The 20,264-nt window shown below is 51.4% G+C and overlaps 1 protein-coding gene across 4 annotated transcripts in view; it reads right to left on the bottom strand.

The window, feature by feature from the left end:
• ASTN1 (astrotactin 1) overlaps nucleotides 1-20,264 on the bottom strand; it is a 68,311-nt gene that overhangs the window by 3,907 nt on the left and 44,140 nt on the right. For 3 of the 4 annotated variants that reach the window (XM_063165411.1, XM_063165410.1, XM_063165412.1), the window contains exons 15-22: nucleotides 18,020-18,124; nucleotides 17,042-17,230; nucleotides 14,423-14,691; nucleotides 13,387-13,520; nucleotides 12,879-13,030; nucleotides 12,418-12,553; nucleotides 12,207-12,307; nucleotides 11,579-11,762 (exon numbers count right to left, since the gene is read on the bottom strand). In XM_063165411.1, coding sequence (XP_063021481.1) covers nucleotides 11,579-11,762; nucleotides 12,207-12,307; nucleotides 12,418-12,553; nucleotides 12,879-13,030; nucleotides 13,387-13,520; nucleotides 14,423-14,691; nucleotides 17,042-17,230; nucleotides 18,020-18,124 — 1,270 coding nt within the window. Of the gene's footprint in view, nucleotides 1-3,041; nucleotides 6,815-11,578; nucleotides 11,763-12,206; nucleotides 12,308-12,417; nucleotides 12,554-12,878; nucleotides 13,031-13,386; nucleotides 13,521-14,422; nucleotides 14,692-17,041; nucleotides 17,231-18,019; nucleotides 18,125-20,264 lie in introns of those variants that run through there. The other variant, XM_063165409.1, reaches the window with a different exon arrangement.

Raw genomic sequence — 20,264 nt, 5'->3', positions numbered from 1 at the left:
TATCACTGATGGTTTTGTGCTGTAAAGAGGCAGAGAAAAGGGGTAGAAAGAGGAGAGGAGAGCAGAGAAGGGACCACAGAGTAGGAACTGAAGGCAATGGCCTGTGCTGTTGGATACAGGCTTCCAGCCAGAGTTTGTCTGATGAAGGAGTGGTGGAGAGAGGGTGACACGGTGTGGAGAGACCAGGAATTTTCAAGGCATCGTTGGAAACCGAGCTTCCACTAGCTCTACCCCATCCTATTTTGTCAGGAATTTCCTATACTTGTGTTTTACTTGAGGACCCGAGTAGGGGCAGAGGTGCTTGGACATCCTACCAGCATCTAGGCAGGAGATGCCTTGTCCTTCTCCAAGCCCTTTCCTGACCCCAAGTGTCCCCATCCACCTGGCCTAGGCAGAGATTTGAGGAGAGGCAGGGGACAATGAGCCCCATCTCCTCTTGGGACACTGACATTTTTGTTCTCATCATGCACAAGGGACACCGCCCCAGAATCCACTGTCACTTGGGCAGATAGCAGCAATATCTTGTTGGATATCCACTTTTCAATTAAAAAACAACCCTCAAGCAACCCAAGGAAATTCAAATAATAATAGCTGCCCGCCACCCCAGGATGTGCAGCTTGGGCAGCCTGTGCTGCTCCACCAGTGCAGGAAAGGGGAGATCCAGGAGTTCCAACACAGCAGAAGTGGGGTTCTGGCAGCCCCCACAGGTGGGAACATGGGATGAACATCACATCCAGAAGCAGAATTTCAGCATCTATTGCCATGACAAACCCTTCCCTGCCTGGTCTCAGCATTACCTGGATAACTCCTATGTGTTTATGTACCAAATTTGTATCCTTTTGGCATGAAAATCCTGGTTTTTTCCTCTGCTCACCTGTGTGTGCAGGGAAGGGACTGTGCCCCATGGACAGGGGAACTGGGGGGTTGGGACAGGAGGTGCTGGCTTGGCTGGTAGACATTTGTGCTTCTTATGACCAGACAGCTTCTACATACTGAAATATTGTTCTTCTATAGCGACACTGAGCGGTTTTTGTCCCCTTTAGGGTTTTATTCACAATGGAGGCTGCTGCTATTTTTATTTTTTTGTATTTGATAATTATTTTTTATAAAAATCTATGAAAAATAAATAATCTTCTCATCCTCCATCTCTCCTGCCTCTTTGATTCACCCAGAAGGGGCCAGGGAGGTGGTTTGGTCCAACATATTCTCCTCTTCCCAAGTCAGAGACTCTCCCAGAACTGTCACAGCCCAACTGGAGATTTCCTTTGGGTTTTGGGGAGTGGGGGGACACTCACCTCCAATGCCACCTCATAACTCAAGGCTGCCACCCAGGCAGCTTTTACTGTGCCACCAGCTGCAAGAACACTTTATGAGAAGGTCTCCTGGTTATGCTACAAACTGGACACCTTCTATAATTAATCCACTTAAAATTAAGGGAAATGTGTGTGTTTGTGTGTGTATGTTCACATCCCTGGTGACAGGGAGCAGAAGGTGGCCCACACTACAGCCAGAGACCATGTGAAATCCTGGCAAGAAAGTTGAAACCCGAGACAATAAAGTTGCTTTAAAACTCGGGGAATTTTTTTTACCTTGTTTTCTTCAGTCACCAGGTAAATTTTGCACCTGTGGTCTGAGAAACACCAAAAAGCCCTTGCCCTGTGTTTACACCCCACTCTTCTTCCTCCAGCCATCTCTGATGCTCCTCAGTCTTTTCATCATGTCTGGTCTTTGCACAGGGACTCAGTCCCAGAGGAGGAACAGTGACATCAAATGTCCTCTCTAGGGCAGAGGAGCCAACAGCAACCCTCCAAAACACACACACACTTTACCAATCCCTTCCTAAAAACCTACCAATGTGCTGGTGATGCACCCCTTGCAGTCCACTTCACCCTTTTTTGGGGTGGCTTTCTCCACACCCCCGTGGATTGCAAGCCAGATGACCCCTGAGATGATTTTGTAATGAGCCGGCTGTGCTGAGATATTGACACAGCAGTTTAGGCTTGCAGCTGCACACCCTGCTGCCACACAGACCCTCTCCTCTTCCTCCTCCTCCTCCTCCTCCTCCTCCTCCTCCTCCATCTCACTGTATAGCCACAGCTTATTGTGCAATGAGATGGTGGTTAACTGCATGGAAAATAGCAGAAGGAAAGTATTGAGTGTATTTTTAGCTTATTTTCCTGCAATTTAGCACTGGGAAAAGAAAAAAAAAAAAGAAAAATCAAGTCGTTCCATGAGACTTGATGAAGTCTGGTTTCCTATGGATTTGTGTGCTATAGTCCCTAAATCCCCCCCTGTGTCCCTCCCAAGTGTCCTGCCTGTCTGCCTGTCTGTCTGCCCAGGCTCTCCCTGGGTCTTCCACCCATCTGGCAGGGCAGGTGGCAGTGCACACTGGGCTTGGCCAAGGGACCTGCCCTTGCAAGTCCTGATGGCCTGACCATTAGACACAACACAGCAGTGTAAGTGGCTCTTGGCATCTTCTGCAGATCTCACCTCTGTTCAGGCACTGCTTTTCACATTCTTTGTGGGACTTTAATACTCATGTTGCTGCTAGTCCTCTGTCAAAAGTCTGCCAGATGGACCAGGACATTCTCCAGGGGTGGCTGATCACCAGACAGCACAGCACTAGCACCATCCCATCCACCTTACATACTAAAAGAATGGCTAAAAGATGGGTAAAACCCCCTTATATACAAAAAACTGGCTTTCTTGGACTTTGCTTCCAAGTTCCCAGCTTCTGTGGAGGTTTGCAAATCAAGGGCTGAGGTACTCTTGATAAGGATGTGTAAATGCAGTTTTTCCCCAAAAAAGGGATGGCTGGAGACATCTTTACCTTCCCACATCCAGCAGAGCAGGTGGGCAGGACAGGGCTCCATCTGTGTGTGCTGAGTGGTTTGGGACTTGGCTAACCCAGTGGGCAGACAGGATAATGCTAAACTTGTGTGAAGACTCACCCAAGTTCAAAGGCTGAGAGTGTTTCATCTGCAACCAAAGATGACATCAACTGGACCAAAACTACAAACAAACACTCCAGTTTGCCAGAGCCAGGGATTACTAACAGCTCCTTTTAATAGTCGGTTAAATTATCATCTGGAGTTTTACATAGTGGTACAATGATTTTTGTTGCTGTTGTTTAAAACCTTTTTTTTTAAATTCTTTTCTTTTAAGTAATCCAGAAGGGTTTTGTATTTCTTGCCACATGGCTATCTCACCCTAAAGCACCCTACTTTCAATCTACAGTAGTAAAACGTCACATTAGAGGTTTAATAGAACATCAAGGAACATGAATTGTAGCCATCTTTGTAAAGAAAAGGACCAAACTGTTTTATATGTTAAATAACTCCACGACAAGGAAAAGGTAGTAATGCTATTACAGGGGTACGGACGCAGCAAAGAAAAGTTAACGACCCAGAGGTTCATCTCAGGTGAATGATTGCTCATTAATTCAGAAATAAAACAAAAAGAAAGGGCAGGGGGGGCGAAGGAGGTTGCAGAAATGGTTGGAAAGCAACTGCCTGTTGTTGGCAGTTTGGGAAGAATTAGGAGTCCAAGAGAGAAAATACTGTGCAGGCCCAACAGTAGGACCCTGCAGCAGATGTGGGTGGTGTCAGCTCTGCAGGGAATCAGAGACACAGAATGGGTTAGGTTGGAGGGGACCTTAATGAGGATTGGGTACCAACCCTGCTGCCGTGGACAGGGACACCTTCCACTAGACCAGGGCACGCCTGTTTTGGGTGAGCAAGCCCCACACAGCACATCTCACCAAGGCCAGGTCTGCAGCAAGGGACAGTCCCCATGCTGGACTGGTCTGGTACCCCACGGTGACTGCTGGCATTTGTCTAAGAGGGACTCGTGTGGTAGCTGAGAGACTTGGGCAAGAAAATCCAAGCTTGGGCAAGGTTCTGACTTGCAAAGCTAGAGTGAGGAAACCAAGAAGGAAGCCCTCACACAGCCAGGGTCACTGTGAAAAGGGCCCCACAGATGTGCCAGGCTGCCAGGCTCTGCCAGCACAGCAGCTGCAGGGGCACCAGGGTGGGCAAATCATCAGAGCACAGCTCTGCCAGCAGCCTGCACAGTCTGTCACAGGGTGAGGGTGCTGAGCCCCATCCAGCTGTGCAAAAGTGCTGCCAAAGGACCCCAAGGGAGAGGTGGCTTTCTCCTCACTCTCCAAAGCCCAGCCCATGGAGAAGCCAGGACCCATGGAGCAGAGCCCAGCCCAGCTGGCTGATGATGCTGCAGGGCTTTGGTTGCCCATGCAAGGGCTTTGAAGTGTCAGCACAGAAGCAGAACAGAAATATCTGCAGAGCCTTGGTGTAAATCTTGGGGCCAGATGAGTAAGTAACCTAGGCAGGTGTGAATGCATGGGGTGTGCAGGGTTTTCCTGGCAGTGTCACAGCGAGTGGCTGGCAGACAGCACTGCTCCTGTCCTTGCTGCTGCACCTAGTAAGCAATAAAAGAGAGGAGTCTGCTACCCAAAGGAAAACAGTCTGCATTTCACATAAAGGCCATGTACACGGTATTACTTGGCGAGAAACCAGCTGGTGTCTGGGCCAGAGCAGCCTTCCTTCAAATATCCCTTCGAGGCGTTGAGCAGAGGTGCCCTTTGCCCATGGCTGGATGGCTGCCTGGCTGGAAGTTAAAAGTTGTCTCAGCATCTGCTGGGATAAGCAAAAGGATAAACAGAAGTGTCTTGGCCACGAGTCTCACTAAAAGGAAAAGGAGTGATGACTCAGTACAGATCACCTGCCCATCTATACCTGTGCGTGGAGGTGGCACTGGTCTCACTCTGAGCCCTAAGCCCTTGGCAGCATCAGGCACATCAAAATATAAGGACAAACACATGAGAAAAATCCAAAAGGATCCAGGAGACTTCCTTCTTGCACAGAGCAAACGTTTGTCTGATGACCCCTGCCAGACACACAATACAGCAATGACACAGGGATGCCCAGGTCATACTGACTGACGGTGGCTGCTCCCAGCAGCTCCCCAGTCCAGGCCAGCTGCCCCTGGAGAGATGTCTGCCCATGAGAAGGAGAGAGCAAAGCATAGTGTGGTCCTGCAGGAAGATACTGAGCTGCTGTTGAGAGAATCCAGTGCTGCAGCGCTGTCGGCAGTGACGGGGTGCGGAGCGCAGCCGCCTCTCTCTCAGCACCACACAAATATTCCAGCCATGTCCTTGGCAGGTAGGAGGAGGAATGAGGCAGAAAATCATATGAGACAGGCTGAAGACTGTTCCTGCCAAGACTGAAAAAAATGAAAAGGAAATTTCTCTCTGTAGGCATCGTAAAAATCCCACTGTAGGGCTCTGGTCTTGTCCAGATCAAAGGTGCACAGCTGGCAAGTCCAGAGGTGCCTCCTCTGCAAACCAGGCAGGAAGCTGAGGCTAAAAGGAACCTGTTTTCTGCCTCCAACATCATCAGCAGGGACAGGGATTTGGAGAATCGTTTACTCCGAACCAAACCCAGTGTCCCAGTACAACCCCAGCTCTCTAGCTTTAAAAAAAAAAGTTACCAGAGGAAGAGGCAGATGTGAGCCTGAACACAGGCAAGCAATACCCCCAGAAGCCTGTCCTCCATGCCCTCTCTGGGATCAGAACCTTCAGCACCATCCTGCACCACGGCATTGGGGTACCTTGCATCCCTCTCCCCTCACCACGCAGAGCCTGGGCTATCCCACAGCTGCAAGTGTCTGGTGCAGAACATCTTGTCTGTGTCATCTGGCTGCTGCTCTCCTAGCTGACTTCTCCTCAGCAGCAGCTTGATGTTGCTTCTAAGTTTTTATTAGAGTGGGGAAAAAAAAAAAAAAAGGATTTTAAGGTTGACTTCCAAGGAATGTGGTCCCTCAAGAAGAAAGCTCACGATGTCCAGCTGACTACTGGCCCTGAGGCCAAGCTGCTTTTGTTCTGGAGGACTCTGCATCTTGGAGCACATGTGGGTTTGGGCCATGTGAAGAACCTGAGGAGATGGGGTCACAATGCCCCTGCCTCTTCACCCCAGCTGATGACACTACCAGCTCTGCTCACCAACAGCACCATTGCTCTCTCAGGTCTCACCCTGACCTCATGCTTTACAATTGCAAAAAACCCCATCCCAGCCCCGCTGGCCTCCAAGTGGCTGATCAGCTCAGCCATAACCATAAGCATCTCAACCTGACCTGCATGCCCTGCCTCCCTTTCTGCCTGCATCACCTGCTCTCCCATCCTGGCTGTGTCACCATGTTCCTCCCACGACTGGTGTCACCCACCTTTGGAGTCAGCCCTCACAGCCAGGGCAGGGATGGGGCAGGAGAAGAGGGCTGTGCCCTCCCAGCCTGCCTTCTCCACCAATGCTGAGGAACCTCTTGGCAAAATGAATAAAACAAAACCAAGAAAACTGGGTCCCACAAGACTTCTAACTAGAAAGGCTTTTGGCCAAGTTGAAGAAGAAACTAATACTGAGTCAGTCCTGCACAGAGCAGCCGGTTTTGCTCCCCAGTCCAAATTCTCCAGAAACATCAGCGACACCCTCCCCTCCATGGGTCCATGTGTAAAACCCCTAGGAAGGCCCATGGGAAGGCCAGCCTGAGAGCAGGTGCCCAGAAGTCTCAGTAGTCCTTGTCACCATAGTCATTGTACAGGACACTCAGCGTCTGCTCCTCGCACGTCTTCCTGAGGTCGCGGCTGAGCTCCGACCAGTCGAGCCCATAGGGCTTGATCTCGCTGTAGCGGCAGGCCAGGTACTTGAGGGAGGAGCGCTGCAGGCTGATCTTGGGCTCCTGCAGGAGGCCATTGCACCAGCTGCTGAGGTCCCCCAGCTGCGAGAGGATGAGGCCAGCCTTCCTGCAGCGAGGGCGGGCGAGGGGAGATGCCATGGGGGCGGTGGACAGCGAGGGGTGGCAGGGGTGATGGAGACACCACGGACAGGATGGCGGGGAGGGCGGGAGGAATGAGTGAGGAGAGAAAAGTAAAGATAGTTAAGGACACCACGGGAGCTCCTGGAGGGAGAAGAGATAATGCAAGAGCAGCTGTAAGGAGCTGCCAGGACAAGGAGGGATGGTATGGCTGTGGGGACACACCATTCCCAAGGCAGCACTGCCTGCCAAATCCATGTGAGAACAGGATTCTCTGCCCAGGGAAGAGATGCCCATGTCACCATGGCAGTGCTGGACCTGCTGCACTGGTCTTGGGACTCACACTTCCCTGTCCTGTCCCCTCTTCTTCTTCCACCCTGTACCACTCACACAACAAGGCCAGGTTTGCTGAGAGTTTATTAAGGAGACAGTCACAGGTGCAGCTGTGAAACCCCCAGCACCCTTTGGGTGGACATCACCAAGGACTCAAGTGGCACCACCAGTCACTACTGCAGCTACTGGATCCCAAATATTACAGGATGGGAAACAGAGCCAATAGCAGTGTAGGCAGTGGGGATAAAAGCTAAGAAGTGTCAGGCATGACATATATGGCCAGCCCAGAACAGTGTCACCATGTGTGTCCTCTCCATTAAGTGCACGTGCTGCATATTCAGGAACTATACTGGTCATTCATGGTTTGGTGTAGGAATCACAGAATCACAGGATGGTTTGGTTGGAAGAAACCTTGAAGGTCATGTTGTTCCACTCCCCTGTCCCATGGCAGGGACATCTTCCACTTGACCAGGTTGCTCCAAGTCCCAGCCTGGCCTTGAACATTTCTAGGAATGGGGCATCCTCAACTTCTCCAGTGCCAGAAAAGCACACAGTATTGCGAGCAGCAAGACAGGATACCACTGAAGAAGAGGGAGATTTAAAGAAAAAAAAAATCCAAACCAGAGTGTCATGTCTGGCTTGTGAGGGTCTGTATGGAAGGTTGAAAGTGAGATAAGAATTATGATCCATACAAGACATAAGTACAGTGAATGACACTCCTGCTACATGACTCACAATATTTAGGAACAGCTTAGGAAAGATGGACAGCAGACCCTGCAAACCAGAAGGGATACAATGGAGCACACATCAAACCCATCCAAAAAGCTCTGAGAGAGCAGGGGATGTGGCAGAGCTCCCTGGTTCTTTTCATGTGCACTTTTATCTTGCTCTTTTGGAGAGCAAGATGAGGAAAGACAAATCACTGCAGCAGCAGCTTGTAAAGAGCCACAACCCAGCCAAGGCAGCCTTGAGAGCAGGTCAGGTGACAGAGGCAAAGCAGCTCCAGGATGAATCCATCTTCTGCAAGAGACATTCAGCACACACAGGGCATCACAGCCTCAGTGCAGGCTTGTCCTGGTAGTGAGGAAGTGCTAAATCACCAGCCTCTTGTATTGGCTGAGATATTGGAAGAGCACAGAGGATCATGGCCAAACATGATCTAAGCTGTGTTCTTTTAAAATTTGTCCTCTTAAAATTGTGCTTCTAATGTTTTTATCAAGAAAATCAGTTTGTACAGATAAAACACATTGTGTTCATTTTAAATTTACCACACACTTTGGGTGATCTCCAGGGAATGTGGCCACTGTGGAGGCAATGGATTCAAATGAAGCATCTTGAAGGTAGATCATGTGCCTGGAAACCCAGACCAAAGTTTAAGTGTCTGATGAGCTGGGATAAATTTCCTACCCAGCTACAAGGTCAATTGCTGGGTTAGAATAGTCAAGGAAAAGAAGATACAGCCTCTCACTAGCTTTAACTCAGCATCTGCTCAGCCCAGAACTGGCAGCAGTCACAAATCATGATTCTGAAAGGAAAAAATCGCATTCTTACTGGACATTCTTACTTAGGATAAGCAGGGTGGGCTGGTTTGACAGCTCCAGGATATGGGTACCAACCATGAAGGAACATCACTGCCTCTCCACACCTCCCTCCAGGCCAGAAATGTCTTGGGAGAGCTATTTGAAGAGGAATTAATTTACCCCAAGTCCAGCCAGAGCCAAGCTTGGCTTTCACAGAGAGAAAACTTTGGATGTGACTGCAGCTCCAAGGGCCCAATCTAGAGCCACTGAAAGGTTGTCCAGCTCTGCAGCCACATGACAAGTGCCACCCCAGAGCATGTCCAGGGCATGCCAGAGAGGAAAAGGTGGTTAGCATGGTTTTGGCTCTGGAGACAGCCACCCAAGCTGGCCAGCCATAGAAAACAGCCAAGCTCTCACTTGTCTTGGTGTCTGCATCTGACACCTAAGCAAGGTGCCACGAGTGCCTCTCCTCCTCCAGCATTACAGGTACCCTCCCAGGAAGGCCTGATATTATCCCACAGATTTTGGGTCAAAGCCCATAGGCACCACCAGACTTCACTAGGCTTTGCATCACATCCAGCTTCCACTCACTGCTTGCTTTTTTTTCTCCATTTCCTTTCCTTATGCAAAGACCAGGACACTCTGCAGCCCTTCTTGGACCATGAGGGAGCGATTTGCTTTCGCAGCCTCAGACAAGTTATCAGTGCACTCACAACAAGTTCTGCTTCTTCGGTCCAGCAGCCAGCACTGCCAAGAAGGGAGCTGAGTGTGCCACAAATGAGCAGAGGAGGAGGTGCCCTGGACGTGTGGAGGAGGAGGGACATGGTAGAGTCAGTCGCGTGGGTCCGCATCCCCGACTTCAAAGGAGCATCAGCAACAGTCAAACAAACACTGTCTGCTGGCTAAATAATGTCATCTGCAAGTGATTTGTCCTGTCACCACCAGTCTGGGTGCTTCGCCCTCGCAGACGATCAAACAGGAGGTCTGCTTTCCAAGATTTGTCATCACCAGAGCCCGCTGCAGCTGCCTCAGTGCCTCTTTCCAAGGAGCGCGAGCTGCAAACACTTCATCAGCGACTTGCGTCATCCTACCCCGAGCGCTCCAGCCTTTCCAGAGGCTGCAATTAACCCTCTGGCTCATAGATGCACACAGAAAATGGCGTCATTTGGGTAATTCAGTGGCATTCCTGGCTGCTCCATGGCAATGCCTCTGCCCTGTGGGGCTCGAGGAGGCAGCTTCCATGCCGTGTCCCGGCTGGTGCTCACTGAAGCAGGAGCAGCAGTGGCAGCGCTCAGTCTCGGTGAGGGCAGTGGCTCCGTGACGACTCCAGTCTGTCACGTAAGGAATTTTATGTGTTCCTCATGCAAATCACCACAACAGATGTCAGATGGTCTGTGCAAACTGGGGCTGGATTTCACATCTGGAAATGGAGACGGAGCGGCATCACCACAGCTGGGATAAAGACAAAGGTGAGACTGAAGTCCAAGCCTGCTGATCCCACTGGGTGTCGGGGGAATGAGGCAACCCTGGGCAGAGGAGCTGCTGGGAGCCTCTGCCCTAAAAACACTCCATGTGCTGCAATGATCCTACTGAGCTTTGAGGTTGTGCCTCAAAGGGCTCACATTTCTTAGGACATAAATGGGAAAAGGGAAAAGAGAAGAGAACCCACCTCCACTCCAGGGCATGGAGGGCTTCAGAGTTTCACACTAGAGCTCTGCCAGGAGACAAGTCCAATGCACTAAGTGCAAGATAGGCACAGGCTGAGTCTCTCTGACTGCCTAGCAGAGGTTTGGAGGACACAGAATGTACATGGGCAATCTCCTATCCTCTGCTAGAAGTACACAAGTGAGCACCAGAAGCAGTGCTGGAAGGTACAAGCAAGAGGAGGTATGGGGCACGGTGTAAGGCAGAGGCCATGAATTCCATATGTAGGAGCTTTTGGTGATGTAGGTTTGAAAGCAACCCTGATTTCCAGATGAGGTCACAGCTCTGGTTGTTTGGAGGCCAGATGCTATGAAACACCACTGCAGCACACGCAATCTCCCAGCCCAGCCTGCTGAACTGACTGGAAATACCCACATTACTGGGAAACCACACAGACTAAAGCAGATGTTGAAGGACATGGGGATGGGGAGAAGGGAACATCTGGCTATCTCTACAATCCTGGGACATTCTCAGGCAGCTAGGGGGGCTTCACCAACCTGGAGAAGCCTGAAGAGAAGACATGGTGCTTACTCAGGCACAAAGAGACTATTTTAGACAGGAAGAGCTCAGAAGAACCTCCTCCAAAACCTGCAGTGGCAGCTAAGCACTGCCTGGGCACCAAAAACACTCGTGTCACCCCCCCCACAACCACAGATGTGGATCAAAAATGAGGAAATGCACAATTCAGCCCTAAAGTCAGTCCTCTGCCTGCTGGGGACCACAGGCTGACAAAGTTCAGCACACAGAGGTGCATTCAGCTCAAGCCAAAGCCCAGGAAAAGGCAGAAAGCAGAATCCAATCTCCATCCCTTGTAGGTGTGTTATTTTTCTGAGACCTTCTGCCTTTTTGCCTGTGGCATCAGCTGTGAAGGAATAAAGAGAATCCCACCCTTTTGCCACTCTGTATAGCATGAATATGTCAGGCCAGACTCCAGAGACAGGACAGGGCTGATGGGATGGACATCAGGGTTGGGTTGACAACAGTCAACCACTTTCCACCTTGTCCTGTTAGTGGTCCTTGCACATGCACAGCATCCAGCAAAACAGAAACCCCACTGTGACACTCTGAGGTCTCTCATCCATCATCATATAATGAGATTTGCTGAAGAGGTGCCTTCCTGGTCACCACTATCCCTGAGGGACAATCCTGCTGGTGGGCAGGCCTGGCTGCTTATCCAGCTGAGCTCCCGAGCCTACCTGGGCCCCAGCTCATCTTCACAGCGCCAGGTGAACTCCCCAAAGCTCTCGTAGTGCTGGTTGTAGTGGTAGAGGACTCGGTGGAGGCTGGGGGAGCCCAGGTCCAGCAGGGTGTTGTAGGCTGTCTGCTGCTCCTTGCCACTCGTGTAGCCATTGAAGAGGTTGTAGATCTTGTCTGCTATTTCTGGGCAGAACGACAGGGGGTGTTCAGTGGGGTGCAAGGAAAAGCATGAATAAAGCCTGCCACAGGTAAAGCTCAGTTCTAGGGAAGCCAGGACCAGAACCAAGATTTGTCCACTGAGTTATGATTTACATCACATCAGGACAAGGTCCCAACAGACTAGATGGCATTCCCTGGGCTCAGTCCAGGTTAGCTTCCCACAGTTTGGTCTAATTAAGAAAATAAATGGGTGATGCCATCAGGTAGTGTTAGTGAAACACCATTTATTCACTTTTGTTTGCAGAAAGAACTGTGCCTCCTGCAGCCCCCATCTCAGCCCTGCACACGTGTGGCAGCTCCTGGGCCACTGTGGGTGAAGGAGAGGTTACAGCCAGGACATGAGACATGTACAGGAACATGCTGGAAGGGGGAACCCACTCTTGGCCCAAGCAGCTCCCTCCATCTCACCTTGAGCTTTCACATCATCTACCACAGGGCACGGCGTCTTGACCGTCACATCACTTGACCTGGAACGTCTTCCTGTGTTGTCAACTCCCCAGAGCGTGAACCTGGATGAGAAGGGGGGAAAAAAATGCTCTGGGCTCCACATGGAAATACAGGCAGCACCAAACAGGATCAGGATGCCAGCACTGCCACAGGGCTGGCACAGGGCACTCACATGTAGGTGGTGTCAGGCTCCAGGCAGCGGATGATGAGGGAGATGGTGGAGGAGAGTCTGTCAGGCACTTGGGCTGGCATGGCACAGGGGGACTTGGCACCAGAGATGATGTCATCCACAAAGCTCAGCACTGTCTCTAGGGAGAGAGGGGAGCATGTGCCACTGGTGATGGCACAGGGGCTGTGGAGAGCCTGTGCCTGCTGCCACACTGCCTGGTGCCAAGGGGGAACAAGGCTAAGGCATGAAGTTGGCGTAAAGTTGGACCCACTGCTTTTCCAGAAAAGTTCATCCCTGTGAGATGGAGCTGCCCCTTTCTGCAGCATGGTGGGCAGGAGAAGGGCTGCTCTCTCTTCCCCAGGATATTTGATTTGTTGCAGCATCCCCTTGCAAAGACAAAGACGGGCTCTGTTCTAACACCTCCATCCCACTGTCCCTGGAGAACCAGGATAGGCCCCACTCACCTGTCTCCACCTTGGAGTGGTCCATTCTGTCAGTGACCTTCTCTTGACGCAGGAGGTAGTCCACAATCTGCACCCCAATGGGGGGCTCCGAGTGGCCCCACTCCAGTACCACCAGTGTGCTGCTGGGCTCATGCACAGTGGAGAGACGCAGGCTGGGGGACAGTTTTTGCATTACTTTCTCACAACAAAAGGGATTCAAAGCCATTAACTCACAGGAGACACCAACCTCAGGAGATAAATTACTCCCCCTCCCTTTCCCCTCCAGATTCTGGGCATGCTGGTCCAAAGGACTCATTCCTAGGGTAGCTTTACCAGGATGGATCCACAACCAGCCCCATAGTCCTCAGCTGAACTCAGAAAAGACACTGCAACTCTGCACTCTCGATTCCCATCAGTTTGCAAACCTGCCCCACAAAGGCCCACAGCCCCAGCACCCCCTGCCACCACTGCTGGCCATCACCACCCCTTCACAGAGCCACCACACCACAGAGCCAGGCTGGGCACCTACATTGGGTGTGGGAGAGGAGCGCAGGTGGGCAGCCCATCGGCCCCGAAGGCACTGGAGTCACAGCGGCACCAGTCCTCGATGACATCCCCGCTGCCCGAGCACCACAGCAAGCTCATGGTGGCCTCCTGCAGCAGCTGGGGGACAGGAGAAGGGGTTGAGCACTGGGCAGGTGAGCTCCCATGTAGCTGAATCGGGGGTAGGACAGTGGGGACGGACAGAGACGAGAGATCTCTGCAGCCAGGTCGTGGAACTTGGGGTTTATTGCAAAGGGCCTGGGTGCAGGGGCCTTTTGGGATTTGGGGTTTATTGCCAAGGGTCTGGGTGCAGGGGCCTTTTGGGATTTGGGGTTTATTGCAAAGGGCCTGGGTGCAGGGCCTTGCTGGGAGCTGCCAGCCACAGCTCAGAGCAGGACCCAGAGAAGAGAGGGGTAGAGAGGATGAGAGGTTAAGAGTGTAAAAGGGTAAGAGAGCAAAAGCATAAGAGAGTAAAAGGGGTAAGAGAGCAAAGTTTTTGTTACAATACAGTAAATTTTCTTCTGTCTTGAGTATTCTGATTCTTACTAACTAATTTAGTACAATATACAAATCTTATAGCATTCACATACAGCCTATAAGAATCATTATATTACTATAGTGTGTTACATTTTAAACTCTAAAAACTCCTCTTTGGACCCTTTCTGCTAAGCTAGTAGGGTCTGCTCTGACTTTTGGACTTGTCTGCAAGCAGAGGGTACTGTTTCATCAAAAGGGGATTACCTTCAGCTGGCTACACCATTGTTTTCCCATTGTTCAGTAACTAAAGGATCCCAAAGCTTGCTTTCATTTCAATCTCACTTATACTTTCTATATTCTCAAAATTTTTTACCAGGCAATCATATTTATAAGGCTTTCCTGTTTCATCTTCCCCAACACTCCCATCCCACCACCACTTGTGTTCATCCATGCCCTGGTGGGCTCAGCACAGCCCATCCACCCTGGAGAGCAGGGCTGGCCAAGGGGCAAGGGCTGACCCCGCTCGTGCCCAGGTGGCTGCTCACCCGCTGGGTCTGGTTGTTGGTGACCAGCTCGTAGAGAGGGGCTGCCTTGGTGACCTCCAGCAGGATGGGCTCGGCTGGCACGTCGGGGCTGGAGGAGACGTGGCACAGCGGGCAGGAGGAGGGGCAGCGCCCGCGGCTCTGGCACTCCATGCGCACGCCGGCTGCCACGCGCTTGGTGCCCGACTCCGAGAGGCTGGCGATGTACTCGGGGAACGTCAGCACCTTGGGGTCCCGCTCCCGCTCCTCTGACTCGTCCGAGGGGGAGTTACCTGCAGAATGAGGGAAAAAGTGACAACAGGGTGGGCTCCAGGCCATTGGTAGTGGAATATGAGGGGCCAGAGCTCTGCCTCCCACCCAGGAGACAGGCAGTGCTTCTGAAGAGCCCCCTGCATCCTTTTGCTCTGTAGGGATTAAATACTTACTGGTCTTCAGAGGAGGAATCTGGACTAAAAAGCCCACCCTGGCCTCTGTGATTGCAGGTCCTCTGGTCTCCCCGTGCCTCAGTTTCCCCAGCCCCATCCCTACAGCTGGATGGGACAGTCCAGCCTTACAGCAGGTCCCCACGAGAGGGAGCCTCCTTCATGTGGCTGGAGGCTTCTGGAGAACCTGCCTGGGCACCTTCACAACACATTGACTCCCCAACAAAACCCCTGCCACACCACTCTCCTGAAAAAGCCCTCCTGGCCCTAAAGAGCAGGAAATGTTTTGGCGCAATAGGAACAGTCCTTGCACAGAAATCAAAAAGGTAAAATCTGCCCATCACTGCTGTGCCCTGGACAGCATCACCCTGCCACGGCAAGCCTTGCCATGAAGGGAAACAGTGCTTTTCACACAAAATCCCTGCCAAAGGATGGCAGGGATTGATACAGAAGAAAGAGGAGCGTAGAGGGACCGTTGAAGATGGTTGGTGGAGTTGGAGGAAGCTGAAGGATGAGCAGGCAAAGCCTCACTCTCAGGGCAGGCTCAGGCCATAATTAGTGGTGACCTGGTACATGGGGAGCCACCATGGACCACATCCATGGCTCAATAGGAAAATCTCCCTATAGCAAGGATTTGTGGAGAAATGATGGGCCAGCACTAGCCCATCTTTGAGTCTCCTGAAAGAAAACAAGGCTGTTGAAACAAAACCTGGGATACAAAAGTGTTGCTCTGCTCCCCCAGGAAGCTGGAGATGGATCACTTTAGGCTGGCTGTGAATTGCAGCTTAGCAGGCACCGAGGAAAAGCAGAGGAGCCAGGGAATGATTTGTCTCTTGCAATTTCTCAATCGATATCCAGCCCCTGACGTTTGCAAACAAAAAGCAAAGGAAGGAAAGTGGCAGGTGCCAGAGTGAAACCTAAATGTGATACTGTGGGTGGAAAAAGGCTGCCAGACCTGAAAAGCCTCCAAGCACGAAAATCAAAGAGGAGGAAATTGCAGGAGAAATAAAAGAAGTCGTTGCAATCAGGAGGTGCTACATCTGGAGACAGCCCACAGCCAAACAGCACCGTGCCTGTGCTTTCCCAGGTGGGCTTGTGAAGAAGTCCAGGCTCCAGGAGCCCACAGGATCCAGACTCAGGCTTTGAAAGAAGCCCGTCCCACACGAGAGCCCTGGGGAGATAACAAGCGTCTCTGTGGCTGGGACATAGCAAGAGCAGCACCACAGGCTGGTGCCAATACTGAGAATTATGAAGCCTCATGATGGAAATGACGTGTCCATTGTGGCTCCAAGCTCACCCTGCCTGCACCTGGGAATTCCTGGGCAGCAGCAGCAAACCAAGGTCATCTAAAGAGCAGCAGCTCTGCTCAGCATCCCCCATGCCCAGGGTTGGGAGCTGGCTCTTGTTTGCTGCCCAAGCCTGGATGCTGCAACCCACCATCCCCAGCATAGGCAAGAAAACACCTACAGGCAGCTTTGCTGAGGCCAGCACAAGAGATCACAGAATCACAGAATCACAGAATAGTTGGGAATGGGAGGGACAATAAAGACCATCTCATTCCAGCCTCCTGCCATGGGCAGGGACACTCTCCACCAGACAAGTTGCCACAGACCTGAGGACAGATGGCAGCAGGCAGGGGTTGGGCTGGCTCAGCTTTTGTAACGCTGCCATTCAAATTGGACACGGCCTCTTCCACAGGGGATCCATCACAGCTCACTGCAGCCAGGGCACTGGAGGGGATGCAGCAGTGCCAGAGGCCCTGGGCACCATGATGAACCTCCCAGCTCCTAACTGGTTCCCTGGCATTAAAAGCATTCTCCCCAGGAGAAGGAAACACACTGGAGGGAGCAAAGTCTGGCTGCAGGATGCAGGTGGAAGAGAGTAGATATGGCAGAGACAAAAGGAAGGGAAGAATAAGATTAAAGACAACAGTTAAGTCCAGAATGAGGCAGGATGGCTCGGTGGGATTGGTGCACTTGTCTTTCCCTGGGGCTGTGGGTATGGATCTTTCTTATTGTCCTGGCCTGCTGCAATCCATGGGAATCCTTTGTGTGGCTTCAAAGGGTGTGAGAGCAGGGTGAGGCAATGACATGGGATGTGGTCCTGACACAGGCTGGGCACCTCCAAAACGCCGAAAGCAAACCCACTTCCCACTCCCAGGGGGTGGCCATGGATACCCTTCCCAAGGACAAGCTCCTACCTTTGCTGATGTCCTCATACTCCAGCCAGAGCTGCCGCTGCACCTGCCTGTTGGGATACCAGATGGAGCAGGACTCCTCAAAGCCATACACTGCCTCTTGGATGTAGTGGTTGCCAAACTGGTCCAGCAGCGCCACAAAATCTGCACGGGAGGTGGCTCCATCCAGAGAGTGGAGTGCATTGCTGAAGGCTGGCAAGGAGATGGAGGAGATGCTCAGTTCCCAGAGCCCACCAAGCCCTTGCTACCCCGTACACACTCACAATGGACAGCCAGCCTTTGAGCCCATCACCTCTCAGAATCTCTTCTGGTCAGAGTGACTCTGAGATACGTACAAGTCTCTTTTCCCAGCCTGGCAGTCGAAGGAGTCAGGATTCTTCTATTCTTGGTCTCAAGGTTGCTTATCATTTCTTATCTATAAAATTCTTTCTCCAACCCACTGAGGTCTGTCTGGCAGGTTGGGTTGAGGCACACTGCCCATCCTTGGGGCAGTGTTATCTTTTATACTAAAAACTACATGTACACTATTTACCATAACTTCCCAATACCTATCACCTATGTTAGACAGTGAATTTCTACCTTAAACCAATCTAAAAGTGCCACCAATCACCCAGAAGATGGAGGCTAGGAAGAAGAAGGAGAAAGGACAAGGCACGCCCAAATTCCTCCATCTTGGGACCCCAAGCCCCCATTCTAAACTCCTAAAAATCTATTTTTCACCTGGGGACAAACTAACTATTATTCTACTTAAACTCTCTTGACTTGTAATTCTTCATATAAAGGTTGGTAATTTGCTCCACGGGTCAAAATCAAAAGCACAGGGTCTTGGGCTCTGTGCAGGGTCTAGAGTCCTCCAGAGCATCCAGAATGGTTCTGGAACCCAGAACCATTTCCTGGGTTCCAACAATCACCTGCCAGCAGAAGGCTCTGTCACCTCTCGCCATCCTCTCTCCCCTATTCCCCGTGTCCCTGCACACTTACCCTGGGAGATGGTCATCTGGTTGAGCCGGACGTGGTACATGACAGACTGCACCTTCCAGTGCTGCAGCAGGGGGTACCCAGACACCTCACTGAAGTTCACCATCCCTGCCAGAGAGAGGACCCAGGGACTCAATGCCACTGCTGAGCAATACCTCACCGTGGGGATGGCTGCAGCCCTTTGTGCCTTGGGCAACACAGCCAGCAAGGTGGGAAGAAACCAGGGAAAAGGGTTCTGTACACACCACATGCCCCCAGGGAGGCTTTCAGAGCCGAGGGTCAGGTGGTCCCCAGCAATTAAAATGACAGCTTTGAAGGAAAACACGTAGGCTTGTCTCATTTTGCTCTGCGCTGGAAGATAATGAGCCTCCTCCTGCTTCCTTGCCAGTGCCCACTCCCAAGGCATGCCCAGGTGTGCTAATTATGTCACTAATGAGAGCTGTGCTTTTTAATGAGCTGTTAGCAGGCCTGGGGACGGTCACCGTCATGCCACATGTGCCCAAGGGCAACCAGGAGGCCCTGGGTCCCCCTCGGCTGGGACTGAGCTGAGTGGGCAGCAGATGGGCAGGGAAATCACTTCCTATTGATGCTAATGTTCCCTCAGGACACCATGGCAATGCTGGGGCTGGAGAGGACCTAGGGTTTGTCCTTCTCCTTCAAAGACTTCTCGTTTTTCAGCCATTCAGCTGTGAGTTACAGAAGCCAGGAATTCATGGAGACCTGGGCTGGTGAGCACTTACTCCTGCCCAAAGCAGCTCAGCTTCTATGAGCAGAGGGACAGAGAGGCCACAGAGCCTCAGACAAAGCCCCAGCAAGGGAACTGAGGGGTGCTGATGGCTCTGAATTTGGTGGCCAGAGCATCCCCGGAGTGCCACAGCAGGATGCTGGGACAGGCCACCTCCTCCCTCTCAGCTCCAGTGCTGCACAGCCAGCACGTCACAGCAAGCTCTGCTGCCAACAGGCACCCAGCAGGAGTTCAGGAGGATAGCAGTGGGCATCCCCCCCCTCTGTAAGGAGACCTGGAGACAGAGTATAAGCAGGATAAGATCCTTTGCCTTCAGCACCTCTCTCTTCAGTGCTGCCTGCTGCCGACAGCTTCAAAGCCTCACTCTTCCCTGCAAAGTGTTTATGCAAAAACAGCCCTTCCTTACTCAGCAGCTCTGCCTCTCGTGTATTCACAGCGATATCCAGGCTTCTGACAAGCAGAGAATATTTTACTTCTTTTCCTTTTTTTCCTCTTTTTTTTTTTCCACCTCCAAATCAGCCACAAAGCCAGCAGAGTGTGGGAAATGAATAGCATCATTTACTGGCTTTTACCTCCCCAGCATAATTGCCAGTGAAATCCCAGTCCCACTGACACTGCTGTGATGCTGAGGCTGTGGTGGCAGCCTGTGCATCCCTGTGCTTCCCTCTGCTGCCTGTGCCTTCCTTACATCCATGTAACCATGTCACAGGCAGGAGAGCCCCAGTGGGAGGCAGGTGTCCTCCAGCACCTCCAGGCAGGGTTGAGCATCCCCAGGGAAGCAGGAGTGACCCACCCATCCATCTCTCCTGGGGAAGCTCAGCCCCCCCAGACCCAGCAGAACCCTCCTCCCTGCTGAATCTGCCTGCACCTTCACTGCCATGCACCCTGTCAGGGCAACCAGCATCCACCAGACCCTGGATAGAGTCCATGGGGGATCCCAAAATCCTCCTGGAAGCTCTGCCAGACAAAGAGAATACACAAGCTCTCCTATGAGACAAAAACAGCCACATCCTGTGCTTAGCAGCTCGATGTCAGGGCCATTTCAGCCAACAGTAAGGTAGAAAAATCATAGAGAAAAGCTTCAAAAAATCAGGCCTCCTCTCCTGGAATCAGTGGCTGGCCTGTCAAGCTAGCACTTTGCAAGTTGCCATGTGAAAACAATCCTCTTGTGAGAAATTTGTTAATATAACAAACTTTTCCTGGGTTAAAAAATGACTTACACCTGCATAAACTGTTTGTGCACCGTTAGATAGGAAAATGAAAACTATCTTTAACAAACAACTGTCCCTGCATGTAGACACCAAGAGTTTGAGTGACCAATCAATACAGGATAACAACTTGTTACTATCCAATAAAGTAATTGGTAAGAAAGCTACTGACCAATTGCAGTCCCACACAAGGTCTGTAAAATGTATGAAAAGGAGTTATGTGAATAAAAAATGGCTTTTTTCCATCATGGAGAAAATGGAGTCCTGAGTGATAAACAGCAACAAACACCAAGGA

Source organism: Melospiza melodia, chromosome 11 (assembly GCF_035770615.1).
Source record: "Melospiza melodia melodia isolate bMelMel2 chromosome 11, bMelMel2.pri, whole genome shotgun sequence".
NCBI lineage: Eukaryota > Metazoa > Chordata > Aves > Passeriformes > Passerellidae > Melospiza > Melospiza melodia.
This window is presented reverse-complemented; position numbering and strand designations above follow the sequence as displayed.